This window comes from Pteronotus mesoamericanus, unplaced genomic scaffold (genome assembly GCF_021234165.1).
Source record: "Pteronotus mesoamericanus isolate MK-2021 breed Mesoamerican mustached bat unplaced genomic scaffold, CSHL_Meso_final scaffold_36, whole genome shotgun sequence".
Taxonomy (NCBI): domain Eukaryota; kingdom Metazoa; phylum Chordata; class Mammalia; order Chiroptera; family Mormoopidae; genus Pteronotus; species Pteronotus mesoamericanus.
This window is the reverse complement of record NW_026555313.1, coordinates 23640769-23656901: the sequence shown is the minus strand read 5'-3', so window position 1 is coordinate 23656901 and position 16133 is coordinate 23640769. Positions and strand designations below refer to the sequence as shown.

Below are 16133 nucleotides of genomic sequence, written 5' to 3'. Positions count from 1 at the left end.
CTATCCCTCCCCTATCCTCAGAGACGACACACACATCAGGCTGCTGCAGGTAACTTTAATAAGGCATGGGCTGACTCTCACTTCTTGGATTTAAAGGTCAAAGAGGAAGGGCATCACATCTGTAAGAAAAGAGTTAAAGGAATTTACCTGCCCTTTGCATTTGCTGTTCCCTAAACCTAGAATGCCCTCTCACAGCAGACATTCTCTCTTATGGCCCACATGCCAGCTGGTGTCCAGGAAAAGAAAGAGCCCTTTTTGCACGTAATCTCTCATACCATGCCTCTGACATCGTGTGGTCACCATTTCCCTAGGCTACTAGACTGTGTGTAGGCCCAACTGCACCTTAGTTGTTTCTCTATCAACTCCCTGTACCCACGCTTGTATGTGGAGTCCCACCTTAGGCAGGCATCACCCCAGAGTCTCAGACTACTGCTATCCTCTCCCCTTCCTACAGAAGGTACCCCCACCAATGGTGTAGCCCAGGTTCCTTCCTTGCACATTCAGACTTAGGTCAGGATCTTCCAGTCCCCTCCTCTTGCCCACCCCCCACCATGTGATGGGGCCTCACACCTGGCTGGCTCATGCACTGTTGGATACTTTCCAGCTGAGTGGAGGCCAAGGCTCGGGCCTCCTCCTCAAAGCGGCGGTGTCCGTCCTCCGTCAACTTCCAGAGGCAGGATCGAGGCCATGGGCTAGCACCTCCCTGCATGCTGACTGGCACTTTCTCAAAGCTGTCTCGGAAACAGAGATTGTGGCGGATGGTATTCTTCCAGCCCTCCGGAGCCGTCCGGAAAAAGGGGAAATGTTGTCTGTGGACAGGGAATAATGGTAAGGAAAGCCATGGTTTCTTTGGGAGATGTTGTATCCTTGAGTATGTTCTCCCCCAGGGTCATGAATCACAGCTCCTCTCTCCAGGGAGAGAATGGCAAGTTGGCCTAAACTGCTCCTTTGTGGATTCAGCATGTAGCAACAGCTCCACCTGGTGCATTGCTTGTACAAACCCTCGTCTTTTAAACCCAGTTTACTGCCCCCATTCCTAAACTCATTATCTTCCCAGGAACCAAGCATAAATTAGGCCAGCCAACTCCTATAAAGAGGAATTCTGGTCAAGAAAGGATACCTCTTGAAGATTAATATTCTGAGACTTCTCATATAGGAAGAAGGTCTGAGAAACTTCTCATACTCATATGTACATGACTACCAAAGCTAAATGTAAATCCCTTTGCAACTGGGTACCCCTGGGGGTACAGGGAGCCTTGCGATGCGGTACAGGTCAAAGGGAAAGCGTGGGAAACTAGACTTTATACCAGATAACCTTGAGAGGGAAGGTGGAAGAAGTTATCACCCAGGGGAATTTATGTCTTAAAGAACTAAGATAGAAAGAGATTAGACTTTTTTAATGTGAATAAGGGTGGAGGTGGTTATCTTCCTGTACAAGTGATAAGTACAGGGACAATCCAGAACCAATGCCCGGGAAGGGAGAACTGGGAATACACTTATCCTCTCATCCAGATGTTAAAACTGAAGCAGTAGCCTAGGGTTGCACAGATGGGAAGGTTTCTGAACAAGGTCCTTGACCCCCTCCCTCTCCCCTCCTCAAACCGTTCTCCCCCCGCCCCCACCCCCCCCCGTCCCCCACCTCCGCACATACCGAGTGAAACTGTAGATCTGCTGCACGTTGAGGCCACAGGGGGAACTGTTTCTTAATGCCAGTGCAATTAGGTGGAAGTAATTGAGAGGGGGCCGGGACCAGAGCCTCCCCTCCTGGCTGTTGCCTTGCCGAAGCCTCCAAATCTGGAGGGGGGCCCTTCTGTGAGGGGATGGGAGAGCCACAGAGGAGCTGTCATCCTGGTCCTTAGCCTCCTCCTCTTCTGTGAGCTAGAGGAGCACAGAGTAGGAACTGGTCCTGACTCCACGGCCTCTACTCCAGAGGTGCAATGGCAGGAAGGGGCAGTGGTGTAGGGCCACCATCTGGACAGCTCCCCAACCCAAGGCACAGATAATTCCTGAACCCATTAACCCTTTGTTATCCCTAAAAAAAAAAAAAAGCAGAACAGAACTCTCGAATACATTATCACTGTGCCCACCATGCCTACAACCCCAGAAATCCCTACCTCCCAGTTGCTGGGGGACGAGGCAAACTGCTTCCAAGGGAAAGACTGCTTGCTGGAGGAAGGTGGCAGTGACTCCACGATTTTGGCCTCTGAGCAGTTGGCCAAGTCTTCCTCTTTTGAAGCTGTCTGAGGGCAGGGGATTGTGCTTGCCAGATCCTCCCCCTTACTAGGTTCTGGGACCTCCAGCCTTCCAGGGGGAAACACGATGTTGGAGTTTACCCACATCCACAGATTGGGCTCAATATCTGGACCTGTGCAGACAAAAAAGATTGTGTTCCATAGCTCACTGGACTTTGGGTGTCCAGCCCAGGCCACGAGACCATCCATGTCAGAGAACTCACTCCCCACTACTCACCATCTTTATCAGGGTTGGGTTTTGTCCCTACAGGTAGTTTTGGTGGCTCAATTATACGGAGTCTATATCTGGCAACTGGCAAAAAGAAAGGCAGAAGAGAGTCAAAATGTCCTAGGATTTCCACTGTTGTCTCAGGAGCCTGGGCCTTGAAGCTCCTCTGGGATATGGGTAGGGCTGTGGGCCCTGCCTGGGGAGTTATGATATCACATTGCACTAGCTTTCTCTTTACTTCTCTGACCTTATTCACTTCTGTGTTCTTCTCTTCTCACACTATATATACTGTTCCTGAATGATCTGTTCAATGCCTGTGGCTTCAGTTACCATCCATAAACTTAGGGCTTTCAAATCTTTATCTCTAGCCCAGACTTCTCTGCTAGCCCTTAATTAGAATTCCCCATAGCTATCTTTCCTTGAATAACCTCCAGGCACATTGAATGGCATTTCTAAAACTAAACTCCATCTTCCTCCTTATCCTCCTGTGTTCCTTGTTTCAGCAGGTTCCATCACCATCTAATCAGTCTTTCAGGCCAGAGACTTGGAAATAATTCTTAACTCTTTTCTTTCCAATATAGCCACACTCAATCCATCAGCAAGTCCTACTGTCCTAGTCTAAGCCATAACCCAAATGGTCTGTTTCTTTAACTCATGATACTGCAATTTGAATGATCTTCCTAAAATGTTCATCCAATCTTGCCAGCCTGCCATGTAAAACTTTGAGATGGATTTCCATTGCCCTTGGGCCAAATCTAAAGATACGTATTCCTTGAGATAGTCTAAAAGGTCCTGGCTTGCCATCCTTCCGTGTTGAGTGATTCTTCCCAGGCTCTCCACCCATTTCCAACAGATCACATTATAGACCCTAGGCCTTCCTACAAGGTGTTTCTTTTGCCAGAAACACCCTTCCTTCTTCCTGCTTGCATGATTAATTGCTACTTACCCATCATGTCTCTGTTTAAACATCTTTCTAAAGCAAGCCTTCTCTGACCACCTACCCAAACACTCCCATAGCACACATGTTATTGCAATTAATAGAGTCTATTGAAATTAATGGAGTCTATCTCCAGGTCAGTCTTGTTCACTACCTGGCACATGGGAGAAGATAAACTTAATTGGATGAATGAATTCATAGTGGACTAAGAGTAATTCAAGTATATATTAGAGCTATCTGCTTGACTGCTTGACACTACGCTGGCTCCTTGGGGATAAAGGGAACTATTTGTGTCTTCTTCATTGTCCCCATGTTACAGATGAACCTAGGTTTTTGCTTGGAAAATGATGATATACTTATTGGAGAACTCAGTAATTAGAAAGGATGCCCATTGCATTGCTAATGTTCAACACAGTATTCAAAAAAGAAAAAAATAGCAAGAGATAAAAAGTTGGGAAAAAAAGGCAAAACTACCATTATTTACAAAAAGTGGTTAACATAGAAAACTGTACAAAATTGATATACAAATTATTAGATCCAATAAGGATCTAGGAAGTTTGCTGGATATAAGAACAACATACTAATCAATAATGTTACTCTATAGCAGTATTAAGAAACTGGAAAACAGCCCTGGCTGGTGTGGCTCAGTGGGTTGAGTACTGACCTGCAGACTGAAAGGCTGCCAGTTCTCATTCCCATTCAGGGCACCTGCCTGGGTTGCAGGCCAGGTCCCCTGTTGGGGGCCTGTGAGAGGCAACCGGTCGGTCGATGTTTTTCTCACACATCGATATTTCTCTTCCTTTCTTTCTCCCTCCCTTCTACTCTCTCTAAAAATATAAATAACATCTTTAAAAAATAAGACCCTGGAAAATATAAAAATGATACTGTTCACAATAGTAACCAAAGAAATAAAGTTTCTAGGGGTTAACCCATCAAAGAATGAACCAGACTTTAGGGAAAAAGAAGCAATCACTATTTAAGGACATAAAAGACCTAAATAAACAAAGACATATAATACATATTATAAAGATGTCAATTACTTTAAAGGAATCTGTGTGTTTCATGCAGATATAATAATTATAGTAGGTTCCACATTGTAAAAATCACAAAGAAAAGAAATCAACTGATAAAACTCAATAAAAAAAAATTTAACTCAGAAAGATCTTAGTTCTCTAATAGATAGATAGCTTCTACAACTCAATAAGTAAAAGGCTACACAAACCTATAATGGGCAAAGAACACAAATCAGTATTCACAAGGAGGAGAAACCTGAATATCTAACAAGATGCTCAGTCTTACAATAAGAACACAGTAAGATAAAACACTTTACGTTAAATGGATAAGAATGATAAAAACAGAAAATACCAAGTGTTGACAAAGATGCAGAAAAAAAAATTTTTAACAGGGGGAGGAAGGGAGGGAGAGAGAGAGGGAGAGAAATAGTGGCTGCTTCTCACAGGTGCCCCGACTGGGGATCAAACCCCACTCCTCCCCCAACCACTGGGAATTGAACAGGGGACACTTTGGTTTGCAGGACAACTCCACCCAACCAACTGAGCCATACCAGTCAAGAAAGATATAGAATTCTTTATCACACTGAAGATCTGACATCAGCTGGTGCAGCCACTGTGAAAAATAATCAGGCAGGATTATAATTTACTATACTGTCTACTCCTGGGATGTATATTCAAATTAATATAGGAACTTATATACTAATCTGTATTGCTGCTCTCATCTACCAAATTCTCAATCACTCCCCCTGATTTAGGGGAGTTTAGCTCCTGGCTCACTGTCACTAACACTTCTGTCTTAAGTCTTGGCATTTCAATATGTAGACAACTCCTCAAATAATCTGGCTTCTTGAACTCTGCTCCTCCAAAGATCTTGCCTTCTATTTTACTTTAGACAGCCTCTCTCACTGTCATAACCTGAACCAGAAACTGCAACCTCTCCATAATCTCATTTTTGTACCACATAAAAAATATCACCTCCTTCTCTGTAAAAAGCTATTGGATTTTAATGAGAAACAATAGAAAGAGATTTCTCAAATAAAAATAAATATTGGAAAAAAATATGCCAAAATAAAAAAAATATATATCACCTCCTATCTTTCCAGCTATCTCCCTCTCAACTATCCTTTAATACCACTGATATCACCAATCCATTGATCTATGGGTTAGGGGCACTTGTTTGGTAGAGTTGGATTTAATCAGGGTTGGTGTTTGGCCTAGCAAGTGCCTCAAAGCCTTATGGAGCTGAAGGAATTGAAGGGTATGTGCAAGAGAGCAAGCATGTTTGACCATGGGATTCCAGGTTAAAGGAGAGAGGACATCCAGTGATTGAGAGCAGTAAAAGGGCGACAGGACCAACAGATTGGCGATTTCAGCTTCTGTCTGTCTCCCTCCCTCGTTCTCTGACACAGATACCCTCATGCCTTCTCAAGGACAATGTTCCAACAGTCCTCTCTCCTCTTTCCTGTTAATTTTTTCTTTCTTTCTTTCTTCTTCTTCTTCTTCTTTTTTTTTTTTTTGGTCTCTATTGGATCATTCTCACTAGAATTCAATTATGCTGTTAATTTCCTCATATTAAAAATAAAAACTTCTTTCGTGTTCACTTTTTGTGTCTGGCCACTATCCCACATTTTTGCTTTCCTTTGAGGCAGAACTCCTTGAAAAAATGGCCTATACTTTCTGTCTTTACTTCCCCTCCTACTCTTAAACCTGTGCCAATCAGGCTTTCTCCAGCACTCCACCAAAACCATATTATCAAAGCTCTGTTTTGCTAAATCCAATCATTAGCCCACTTCTTACCAGATCTCTCAGCAGCATTCCTCTAATCTGACCACTCCTTCCTTGAAATTCTTTTCCTTTCTTCCTTCCTTCCTTTCTCTCTTTCTTCCTTTCTTTCTTTCCTTCCCCTTCCCCCCTTCCCCCCTTCCTTCCTTCCTTCCTTCCTTCCCCTTCCCCCCTCCCTTCCTTCCTTCCTTCCTTCCTTCCTTCCTTCCTTCCTTCCTTCCTTCCTTCCTTCCTTCCTTCCTTCCTTCCTTCCTCCCTCCCTCCCTCCCTGAGGGGAAGGAAGGGAGAGAGGGAGAGAAACATTGATGAGAGAGAGAAACATCTTTCTGTTGCCTCTTGCACGCCTCCAACAGGGACCTGGCCCACAACCCAGGCATGTGCCCTGACTGGGAATCAAACCAGCACTCAATCCACTAAACCACACCAGCCAAGGCAAAACACTTACTTTACTTGTTTTCCACAATCTATCTCAGTTTTAATGCTCAAATGTCATTTCCTCAGCTTTTCCTGGTTATCTCTCTTCTTCTCCAATCTCTTTACAACGGAATGTCCCTAGGGCTCATCCTTGTTCCTTCTCTGTCTTCTCACTCCTTAAATGCCACCTCTATACCAAAGACTCAAAATTTATATCTGCAGTCCACATCTCTTTCCAGAACTCCAGACCTATGTATTTACTTGCTTCCTCAACATTTCTAGTTGGATATCTAAAAAGTATTTCAACTCAGCATGCCCAGAACAGAATTTCTTCCCTAAACTTGTCCTACCAGAAGTTTCTCTCAGTAGAAAGCAACTTTATTCTTCCACTTAATTAGCCAAAAACCTGATTTTCTTCCCTAAACCTGTCCTACCAGAAGTTTCTCTGCGTAGAAAGCAACTTAGTTATTCCACTTAATTAGCCAAAAACCTCAGAGGAGTCATCTTCTAATCTCTCTTACACCACACATCCAATTTATCAGCAAATCTAGCTGGTTCTACCTTCCCACCACATCCTCTGCTACCATCCTGGTGGTCCAGTCTAGCATCATCTCTGGTATGAATTACTATAGTAGCCTTCTAACTAGCCTCCTGGCTTCTAAGCTCCTCATTTCTTTTTATCTACAGTGTACTCTTAACACAGCAGCCACAGTGATCTTTTCAGAATACAGATCATGCAGGATCAGCTACATAAGTTGCAGGGCCCAATGCAATGAAAATCTGAAGCCCCTTTTTCAAAAATTATTAAAAATCTCAAGACAGTGATAGCAGAGCATGAGATCAAGTATAGCCACACTATACAACTATATAGGTCACATTCTCATGAATCTAGTGACTGTGTCTCTCCTCTGCTCAAAACCTTTCAACCATGCCACCACATCTTACTCAAAGTCAACTCCAATGTCCTTGAAGTGGAAGACAGCTCTTCTTGATCTCTGCTCCACACCCTGTGGACTCTTTTCTTTGTCAACCTTCATCTAGCCCCACTGGCCTCTACTGTTCCTCAAACTCTCCAACCATATTCCTTCCTTAGGGTTTTTGCACTGGCTATTTCTGCTGCCTAGGAAACTTTTCCTCCTAATGTTATTCTCTTGGTTCATTATCTCACCTTAAACTCACTGCTCAAATATTATGTTCCCAATGAAGCCCAACTTGATGACCCTATTTAAAACTGTGGCTGCCACCACCTTCCCTGCTCCTTATCCCATTCCTGTGCCCTCCTTACTGTGTCCTTTTACCCCCATCTCAGTTATCACCTTATAACATACTAGGAAATACATTTTTTTAATGTGGGCTGTATATGTCTCTAGTGGAATGTAAGCTCCATGACAACTTGCCTGTTTTTTGTGTGTTTTTTTTTCATTATGTATCATCAATGTCTAGAATAGTGCCTACCAGACTGGAGGTCCTCAATAAATATTTCTTGAATCAGTCAAGGTATAGGAATGTTCATCAGCATTACTATGGTGGCAAAGAGTTGGAGCAATTTACGTCTTCATTAGTAAGGAGAATTAAAGTGCAAGAGTTAGCATACAACAGTGAAAAATGATGAACCAGATCTACATTTAGCAATCCGAATGGCTCTCAAAAACAATGTGATCTCTCTCTGCCATATGAGGGCGCAGCAGGAAGAGGACTATCTGCAAACCAGGAAGAAAGAGTCCTCACAGGAAAAAAGAAAATGTGAGTGGTGGGGAAAAAATGAGTGTTATGTAAATTAAAGGCACCTATAAACACAAAACAATGCTAAACAGTTTTGAAAGATACACATATCTAAAAACACTAACTTGGTTAAGGTAGATACAGGGGAGTGTGGAAGGTGATAGAAGTGGGGGTGGTAACTGAAGGGGGAAAATCAGTTAACCCAAGCACTTTGCCAGAAAATATGGCAGTAATTTACCAAGAATGTAGGAAGTGAGTACTTCAATTCTCTGCACTTGAGGTCCAAATTGAAAATAAATTTTGTTTTTTTAAATGTTATTTACTTTTAGAGAGAGAGGAGGGAGCGAAACATCAATGTGTGGTTGCCTCTTGTGCAACCCAGGTTTGTGCCCTGATTCGGAATCGAACCAGCGATCCGTTAACTTGCAAGCGGACACTCAATCCACTGAGCCACACCAGCCAGAGCCTGAAAATACATTAAAAAAAAAACATGCCGATGGCCAAACATCTGTTCAGCAAATACTGAGCACCTCTAAGTGTCAGACAATGTGTAAAGTGGTGGGGCTACAGCCACGGTCAGAACTGATCATTACTTTTTTTTTTTTTTTTAAGAGAAAAGTTAGTAAAAAAATAAGTGCTGCGCCAAATGGCGGAAGGCATCTTGGAGAAAAAGCCGAGAAGAGGCCTAGAAGGTACTGGGATGGGGGCAGGGCAGGTGGTGTGGAGCTAAAAGCGCCTGCCAGGCAGGAGGACAGCTGCCCTCCGTGAGCTTGCAGTCTAGGCTGCAGGGTCGCTACTCCGGGACGTGGGGTGGGGGAGGGGGCGCCGGCCTTTAGCAAGGTGGGGAGCGGGCCGAAACTGCGCCATCGCGAGCTAGCACGGAGGGAGGAGGAGGTCGAAGGCTGGGGAACCTCCTGGCCCTGCTCCTGCTCACACAAACCGCGCCCACCCCTGCCACCCCACACTCCGAAACCTCCCCTAGCCCTCCCCCACCATGCAGATGCTCACGGTTCTGCTCTGCTAAGGGCAGGTGCGTGGACGTGAAGGCCAGAAAGCACTCGTTCCCCATGTCCCAGTCCAGCAGTCCCGGGACCTGGCCATGGAGGCTGGCCCAGAAGTCGAGGTGTTGGAGTTTCAGGTCCACCTTCAAGGAAAGGAGACCAGCCCGGCAGCGGGTGGAAGAGTAGGAGAGACTGAGGCCAGGCCTCTGAGCCACTTCCTCAAATACCAGGGCTCTGATTGAATTGGTTTTACCGGCTCTGATGGAGTTAGCTTTGACGCCTTTAATCCCATCTCGTCTCAACTAAGTACTCTCTACAACGTCTTCCCTCGATCCCCATGTTTCTGTATAGGGATGTGGATACCTGGGGGGACTCAGAAGGGAGGGTCCTCTTTCCCCACTACATTTGTGCAAACCTTTTATTTCATTTAGTAAATTCGTCTAAGGTTTAAGGATGATCTCAAGACAGTATTAACTTTCTAAGAGTTCTCATTTATTTTAGAGTTCATCAAAATCGCATCTGTAGTACACCATGGAGGTGGGATTAAATGGTGATTTTTAAAAATTTTTGTTTTTAGTAATTTCAAATTTACAGAAAAATCCCAAGAATACTATAAAAAATGCCTATATACCTAAATCTTGTAATTCAGCAATCACACCAATTACTGACATTTTATCACACTTTAATTTTTCTCCCAGTATATAAACATATATATATATATATTTTTTCTGAGTTAAGAGTAATTTGCAGACGTCATGCCTCTTTACCAATAAATATTTCAGTGTGTATTTTCTGAAAACAAGGATATTGGCTTACATGACCAAGAAATCAGAAATAAGAAATGTAATAAAAATCAAACAACTTAATATTGATTGAATACTGTTTAATGTACAAGTGCTACTCAAATTTTACTTATTGTCCTAACAATCTCCTTTACATAAATTTGTTTCCTGGTCTAGGATGCAATTCAAGTTCATGTGTTACATATGATTTTCATCTCTTCAGTCTCTTTTAATCTGGAGCAGTTTCTCAGCCTCTTAAATTTTTTATAAAATCGATATTTTTAAAGAGTACAGGCCATTTATTCTGTAGAATGTCTCTTAGCTAAGGTGTATCTGACGTTTACGGATTTTTGGCAAGAATACCACAGCCGCGATGTTGTTTCCTTCTTAGTACATCACATCAAGAGGCACATTATGTTGGTTTGTCTCATTAGTGATGTTAACTTCAATCACTTGGTTTAGTGGTATCCAGCAGGTTTTTCTACCATCATTATCTTTTTTTCCCCCCTTTTGTAATTAGAAAGTAATTTGTGGGAGATACATTGATCTAAAATTCTGATCCTCATCAAGTTTGGGCCCACTAATTCTAGCATCCATTTATTATTCTTGATTGAATCAATCATTATTTTGATGGGTATAAAATTATTACTTTTTAGCACTGGCTGGTGTGGCTCAGTGGATTGAGTGCGGGCCTGAGAATGAAAGGCCGAAAGGCCGCCAATTCAACTCCCTGTCAGAGCACATGCCTTGGTCAAGGGCCAAGTCCCCAGTTGGCAACCTGCAGCAATGGATCGATGTATCTGTCCCACATCAATGATCTCTCTCTCCCCCTCACTACCTTCCCCTCCCTCTAAAAATAAATAAATAAATAAAATCTTAAAAATTTGATTATTAAAAAAACCTATCATTCTTTTTCTACTTATTAAGTTGGCATTCTACTGTAAGAAAGAGCTTTTCCTTATCCCATATTTGTTTGTTTATCAGTGTGGACTCAGAGGATTCTAATTTTTTAGAATGGTTATTATTCATTATTATCATTGTTTTAATGCTCAAGTCATTCCGGATTTGGCCAGTGGATGTGCTGGCCCCCTCTGGTTCCTTTGTGTATCCTGGGTTCTCCATCAGAGCCTATCCACGCTATACTGTGATTTTTGTTGCTTGCTTACAAGACCAGAAACTCTAAGCCTTGGCTGGTATGGCTCAGTGGATTGAGTGCCGGCCTGCGAACCAGAGGGTCACTGGTTTGATTCCTGGTCAGGGCACAAGCCTGGGCTGTAGGCCAGGTTCCCAGTAGGGGGCATGTGAGAGACAACCACACATCAATGTTTCTCTTCCTCTCTTTCTTCCTTCCTTCCACTCTGTCTAAAAGTAAATAAATAAAATATTGAACAAACAAACAAACAAAAAGATCAGAAACTTTGAGAGTTTCATAGGAGGCCCTCAAAAAATGTTTTAACTGCAGTGAATATAACAGCTTTCTTTTTAAAAGTGTGCTAAAACTCTACCTTTAATACCATTAATAATGATGATACTTCCCTTATTATAAAAATGTGCATGTTTGATGCAGAAAACTTAGAAGTATAGAAAGCAGAAAGGGAAAAACAATAATACAAAAATGGTTCTTTGTATTAATCAGAGATAATGATCAATTATATTTTGATGTATATTTTTACAATCTTTTTCATTAGAGCTGCTTCATTTTTGTTTTGTAAAAAATATTGTCATGCATTCACCCTTTTATAGCCCTTTTCAAATTAATCTACCATTTTACAATGTTAATATGCTGCAAATCATACATCTGATAAGGATTAATATCCAGAATATATAAAGAATTCCTACAACTCACACGCATTTAAAAATGGGCAAAGAATATGAATAGACATTTCTCCAAAGAAGATACACAAATGTCTAATAAACACATAAAGAGATGTACAACATCACTAGTCACTAGGGAAATACAAATTAAAACCACAGTTAGCCCTGCCGGTGTGGCTCAGCTGGTTGAAGCATAGTCCAGTAAACCCAGAAGGTTGTGTGTTTGATTCATGGTCAGGGTATGTACCTGCGTTGTGCAAGAGGCAACTGACTGATGTCTGTCTCTGTCTGTCTGTCTGTCTCTCTTGCTCCCTTCCCCTCTCTCTAAAATCAATGAGCATGTTCTTGGGTAAGGATAAAAAAGAAAACCTACAATGAGATGCCACTTCACATCTGTTGGGATGGCTATACTGCAAATAAACAAAAAAACACAGAAAATAACACTTGTTGACTAGGATGTGGCGAAATTAAAACTCTTGTGCATTGTGGAGTGAATGAGTATTATTTTCCTTCTCTTCCATTGTCATTTTGGGTACTTTTCTGGTCCTTTCTTTCTTGTTAGGGGCTTGTTTATTTGTTTGTTTGTTTTCTTGTTCAACAAGTATTTATTGAGTACTATGTACTATGTCCTGGGCACTGTGGAGCAGAGGTACTGTTGCCTTGGGAGCAAAGCAACTGCTCTCAGGGAATGTACAGTCTGGTGCAGGAGACAACTGACATATACATATATAATTATAAACCATAGTAATGCTATGAAAGATACCCTAGGAGAATCCAACCTAATGGAGTGATGGAGGTGAGGAAAGGCTTCCCTGAAGAAGTTAAATTAACTATGTAAATAAGAGTGGAGTTGGGGGTGGGGCAGCTTTAAGAGCAGGCCAGGCAAATCGAATACCGTAAGCAGAGGCCCTGAGGCAAGAGGGAACACTGAACATTGGAGGGAACATGGTGTGGGCTGAGGGGTAGTTAGCAGAGAGACCAGGGCTGGTTTTGGAGGTCACCTTAAAGATTTTAGTCTTTACTTTAAGAGCAATGCAAAGATCACTAACCCTTATAAGGAATATATACTAGAGGACAAAAGTGAATGGGGGTAACTACTGTTCTTTTCCCTCAGTTACCAGACTGGACCACTCTTGTCCCTCTCTACCCAGTGTTATTCTACTGCTGCTCTCTCCTTCTGGAGCCCCTTAAGCCTATTCTCTACTCCTCCACTCCCCTGTCCTTTGGTCTCATCCTGGTGGCACTCTGTCTTTCCCTAGTCACAGCCTCTGATCTTTTCCCAAACACTTCCCCTTGCTCTGCCAGCAGGTGCCCCACTCACACCCAAAGTCCCTATGATCTCAAGGTCCCTGCAGGGTACACCAGCCCTGGTTGGGTGGCCTGCTGTGGGGGATGCAAAAACCCGCAGCCCAGGTATGGGTCTGATAACTCTGACTCCTGGGTTCTTATCTCATCTGTCCCCTTCCTGCGTCCTGGGAAAAGCAACTTGGGTGATAAGCGGCAGGGAGGGGACTGGGAGTGCCTGCAGCCTGGACACAGAATCTAAAGCTTCAGGCCAAAGGGGAGCCCACAGAAGGGAAAACACAGGCAGCAGAGTTGGCATCTAACTTTATTGCAGGAACTTAGTTCAATGGGTGGGGGAGGAGGGTTGAATTGTCGTTGGGGACAGTTAAAGAGGTGAAATGGGAGGAAAGTCAATTCTTACAGGAGCGGGATGAGGGAAATAATAGGGAGAGTTGGGTGAAGGTGAGACCTTAGTGGACAAGCAGAGGAGCAGAGGGAGGAAAGTGAGCAGAGGTGAAGGCAAATAAGGAGCCAAAGACCAGTGATTAACAACAGGAAACAGTCTTTTTAAGAGAGACAGTAGGAGCAAAAGGCAAAGCTCTGGACTGGAGAGATGGACGGTGCCCTGGACTTCCTGGAAGAGCACACCACCCACTGCAGGTCTCAGTTTCGAGCACTCAGTGCCAGGGCTATGATGAACCCCAGAACCAGCAGGAACATAGCAACAGAGAGCAACACTGTGATGACCACCATGCCCCCCGTCCGGGCCATTCCCAGCCCAATGGATTCCATCTTCCTTCCTGTCAGAAGAGAAAGTAGGGGGTTCTTTGTGGGCAGGAGTGGCCCTGTCCTGCCTGAGGCATTCATCTGAGCCCCTCATCCAGCCATCCAGTTATCCTTTCATCTATTTATCCAGTCCTCCAACAAATCATCCAAGGGATCCAGACATCCATCAAATAAACATTTATGAAGCATCTCCTATGTCACTCACTGAAGATACAGAAATTATTCAGACATACTCCCTACCCATATTGAACCTTTAGTTTAGCAATGAAGCAGGATGACTCAACAGGTAGTTAAAATGACAAGGGCTCAGTGCTAGGACAGAGGGAAGCGAAGGGGCTAAGGGCACAAGGAGGGGCAGCTGCGGGTGTGGGTGGAAATGTCCAGGGAAGATTCTGTAGGCCCTGAGATGTGAAAGGGCATGTGTGTTACTTACGAGGAAGTGTGGACATTGGGATCTCTCTACTGGACTCGGTGGATGTCCCCTTCTTCACTAGGTAGGAAATGCTTTTGTGGTGAGGTTTGGAAGAGAAAGAAGAGAGAATTCTCAGTATCTGGGACTTGGGAGAAGAGGGCACCCAGGCCCCCCCCACATGTGTGCCTCCATTGTGCCTTCCTCCAGGAGATGCCCATTCTTGGTCTCTTTAGTTGTGCTTGCACTCCTTCCCCCCTGCTGACCACACCCCACCACTACCACCAAATGTCAGGACCCAGGTTCTCTTCTAGTACCCCCTCCCACAGGTGCTCCAAGCCTGGATCTAGTACCTACTAGTATTTGGTTCCTGGCACGAGGCTTGTCACCTGGTAGGCACTGAGCCGGGTGACTGTGAAGCCAGCCCCACTGTCCACCACACTCACCAGCTCTCTTCGCCCACGGCATGGAGGCACCACAAAGCTAGCTTTCACCACTGAGCAGGAAATTGGGGGTGAAAAGCAGGGTCAAGTTTTTGGAGGGCGCGAGAGGAAGGGGCAATATTTACAGTTCAGGCCCAGCAATGGGATTGATGGGAAGGCATGCATGGAAGAAGGGAAGCTTGGTGTGTCCTGGGAAGGGACTAGGGGAATGAATGCCTTGGGAAGCTTAGGTAGCAGACCTTTGCTGTCATTGGCTCTCCGGACCATCAGTGTGGCATTACCCCCTGTGAGGTGACAGGGGGGTAAGGCAACTAGCAGGCTCTCCGTTAGCACCGGGGACAGCAGACCAGAGAGGCTTGAGATGTTGAATACTGCTGGGGGAGCCAAGAGCTAGTTAAGTGAGAGAAGGGAATTGGATTCTTCTCCCCCACCATCAGATCTGTCCCCAGCCCCAGAGAACATTTCAGAGGCTGCAGTATCCTCTCTCTGTAGTCCACTGGCAGAACCAGGCCCTTGCTGACCTGAACACCAGGTGGCAGGCTTGGGCTACAGAAGCTGGATACGCTACCAAGCTTCCAGATCCTGCGCGCGCCACCTTACCTCTATGCACAGCCTGGGCCCTTCTCCACACCTGTTTGCCTCCTGGGCAAGAAGAAGACTAGGACTATGCCCTCAGCTCAGTGACTGATGTCTGGTCACTGCCATCGCCAGCTCCCCACCCCAAGCTGGTGAGATGAGCTCCTTTTTCAGAGCTCTGGAAGGCACAGGAGGACACATAGCACCCAGCCCCCAGGCCCCAGCCCCTCCCCAGTAATGGCAGAGACCTGCAGCCCCTGGGGCCAGGACAGCCAGTAGAATCAGGATCAAGGGCAAGATCCGGATGGGTAGCAGGGATGCCATAGCTGGGCTGGCAGCTGGAATGGATGCTGACAGGCTGTGGCTTCCTGAGGCAAGTGAGGCCCTGCCCTTGGGGTGGCTGGTTTTTGTCCTGAGGGTGGGAGGGGCTGGAGAGGAATCTTGTCCAACCTGCTCCTTGGGCTCTAAAGCCTCAGGGGGAGCCCAGACAAGTTTTTCAGGATGGGGAGCTGGCTCTCAGGCCAGGTGTAGGAACCTTGGCTGGATCTTGGTGGCTTAGTCAGCTGCAGGGGGGCATGGTAACCAAGGGGGTTGGAAATCACCCCTTCTCTGGGACTCACATATGCAGGAGCCTCAACATTCTGCCAGCAGAGGATAGCTTCCCCGAGGTGGGGGAGGTCTTCCCGGGAGAGCAGCAAGTTTGGATGTT

General features: G+C 44.8%; 2 protein-coding genes across 2 annotated transcripts; both read right to left on the bottom strand.

Annotated features, from left to right (window-relative positions):
• Nucleotides 1–90: 90 nt before the first annotated feature.
• On the bottom strand, nucleotides 91–9412 carry FOXR1 (forkhead box R1). Its single transcript, XM_054592378.1, has 6 exons — nucleotides 9337–9412; nucleotides 2470–2544; nucleotides 2115–2365; nucleotides 1652–1878; nucleotides 571–809; nucleotides 91–119 (listed from the first exon to the last, which is right to left on the bottom strand). Exons 1-6 carry the CDS (start codon nucleotides 9395–9397, stop codon nucleotides 91–93), a joined length of 882 nt encoding a protein of 293 aa, XP_054448353.1. The 5' UTR covers nucleotides 9398–9412.
• Nucleotides 9413–13873: 4461 nt separating this feature from the next.
• On the bottom strand, nucleotides 13874–15748 carry UPK2 (uroplakin 2). The gene is made up of 5 exons (XM_054592626.1): nucleotides 15673–15748; nucleotides 15088–15222; nucleotides 14763–14901; nucleotides 14430–14500; nucleotides 13874–14010 (listed from the first exon to the last, which is right to left on the bottom strand). The coding sequence occupies exons 1-5, from the start codon at nucleotides 15746–15748 to the stop codon at nucleotides 13874–13876; spliced, it is 558 nt and encodes a 185-aa protein (XP_054448601.1).
• Nucleotides 15749–16133: the final 385 nt, after the last annotated feature.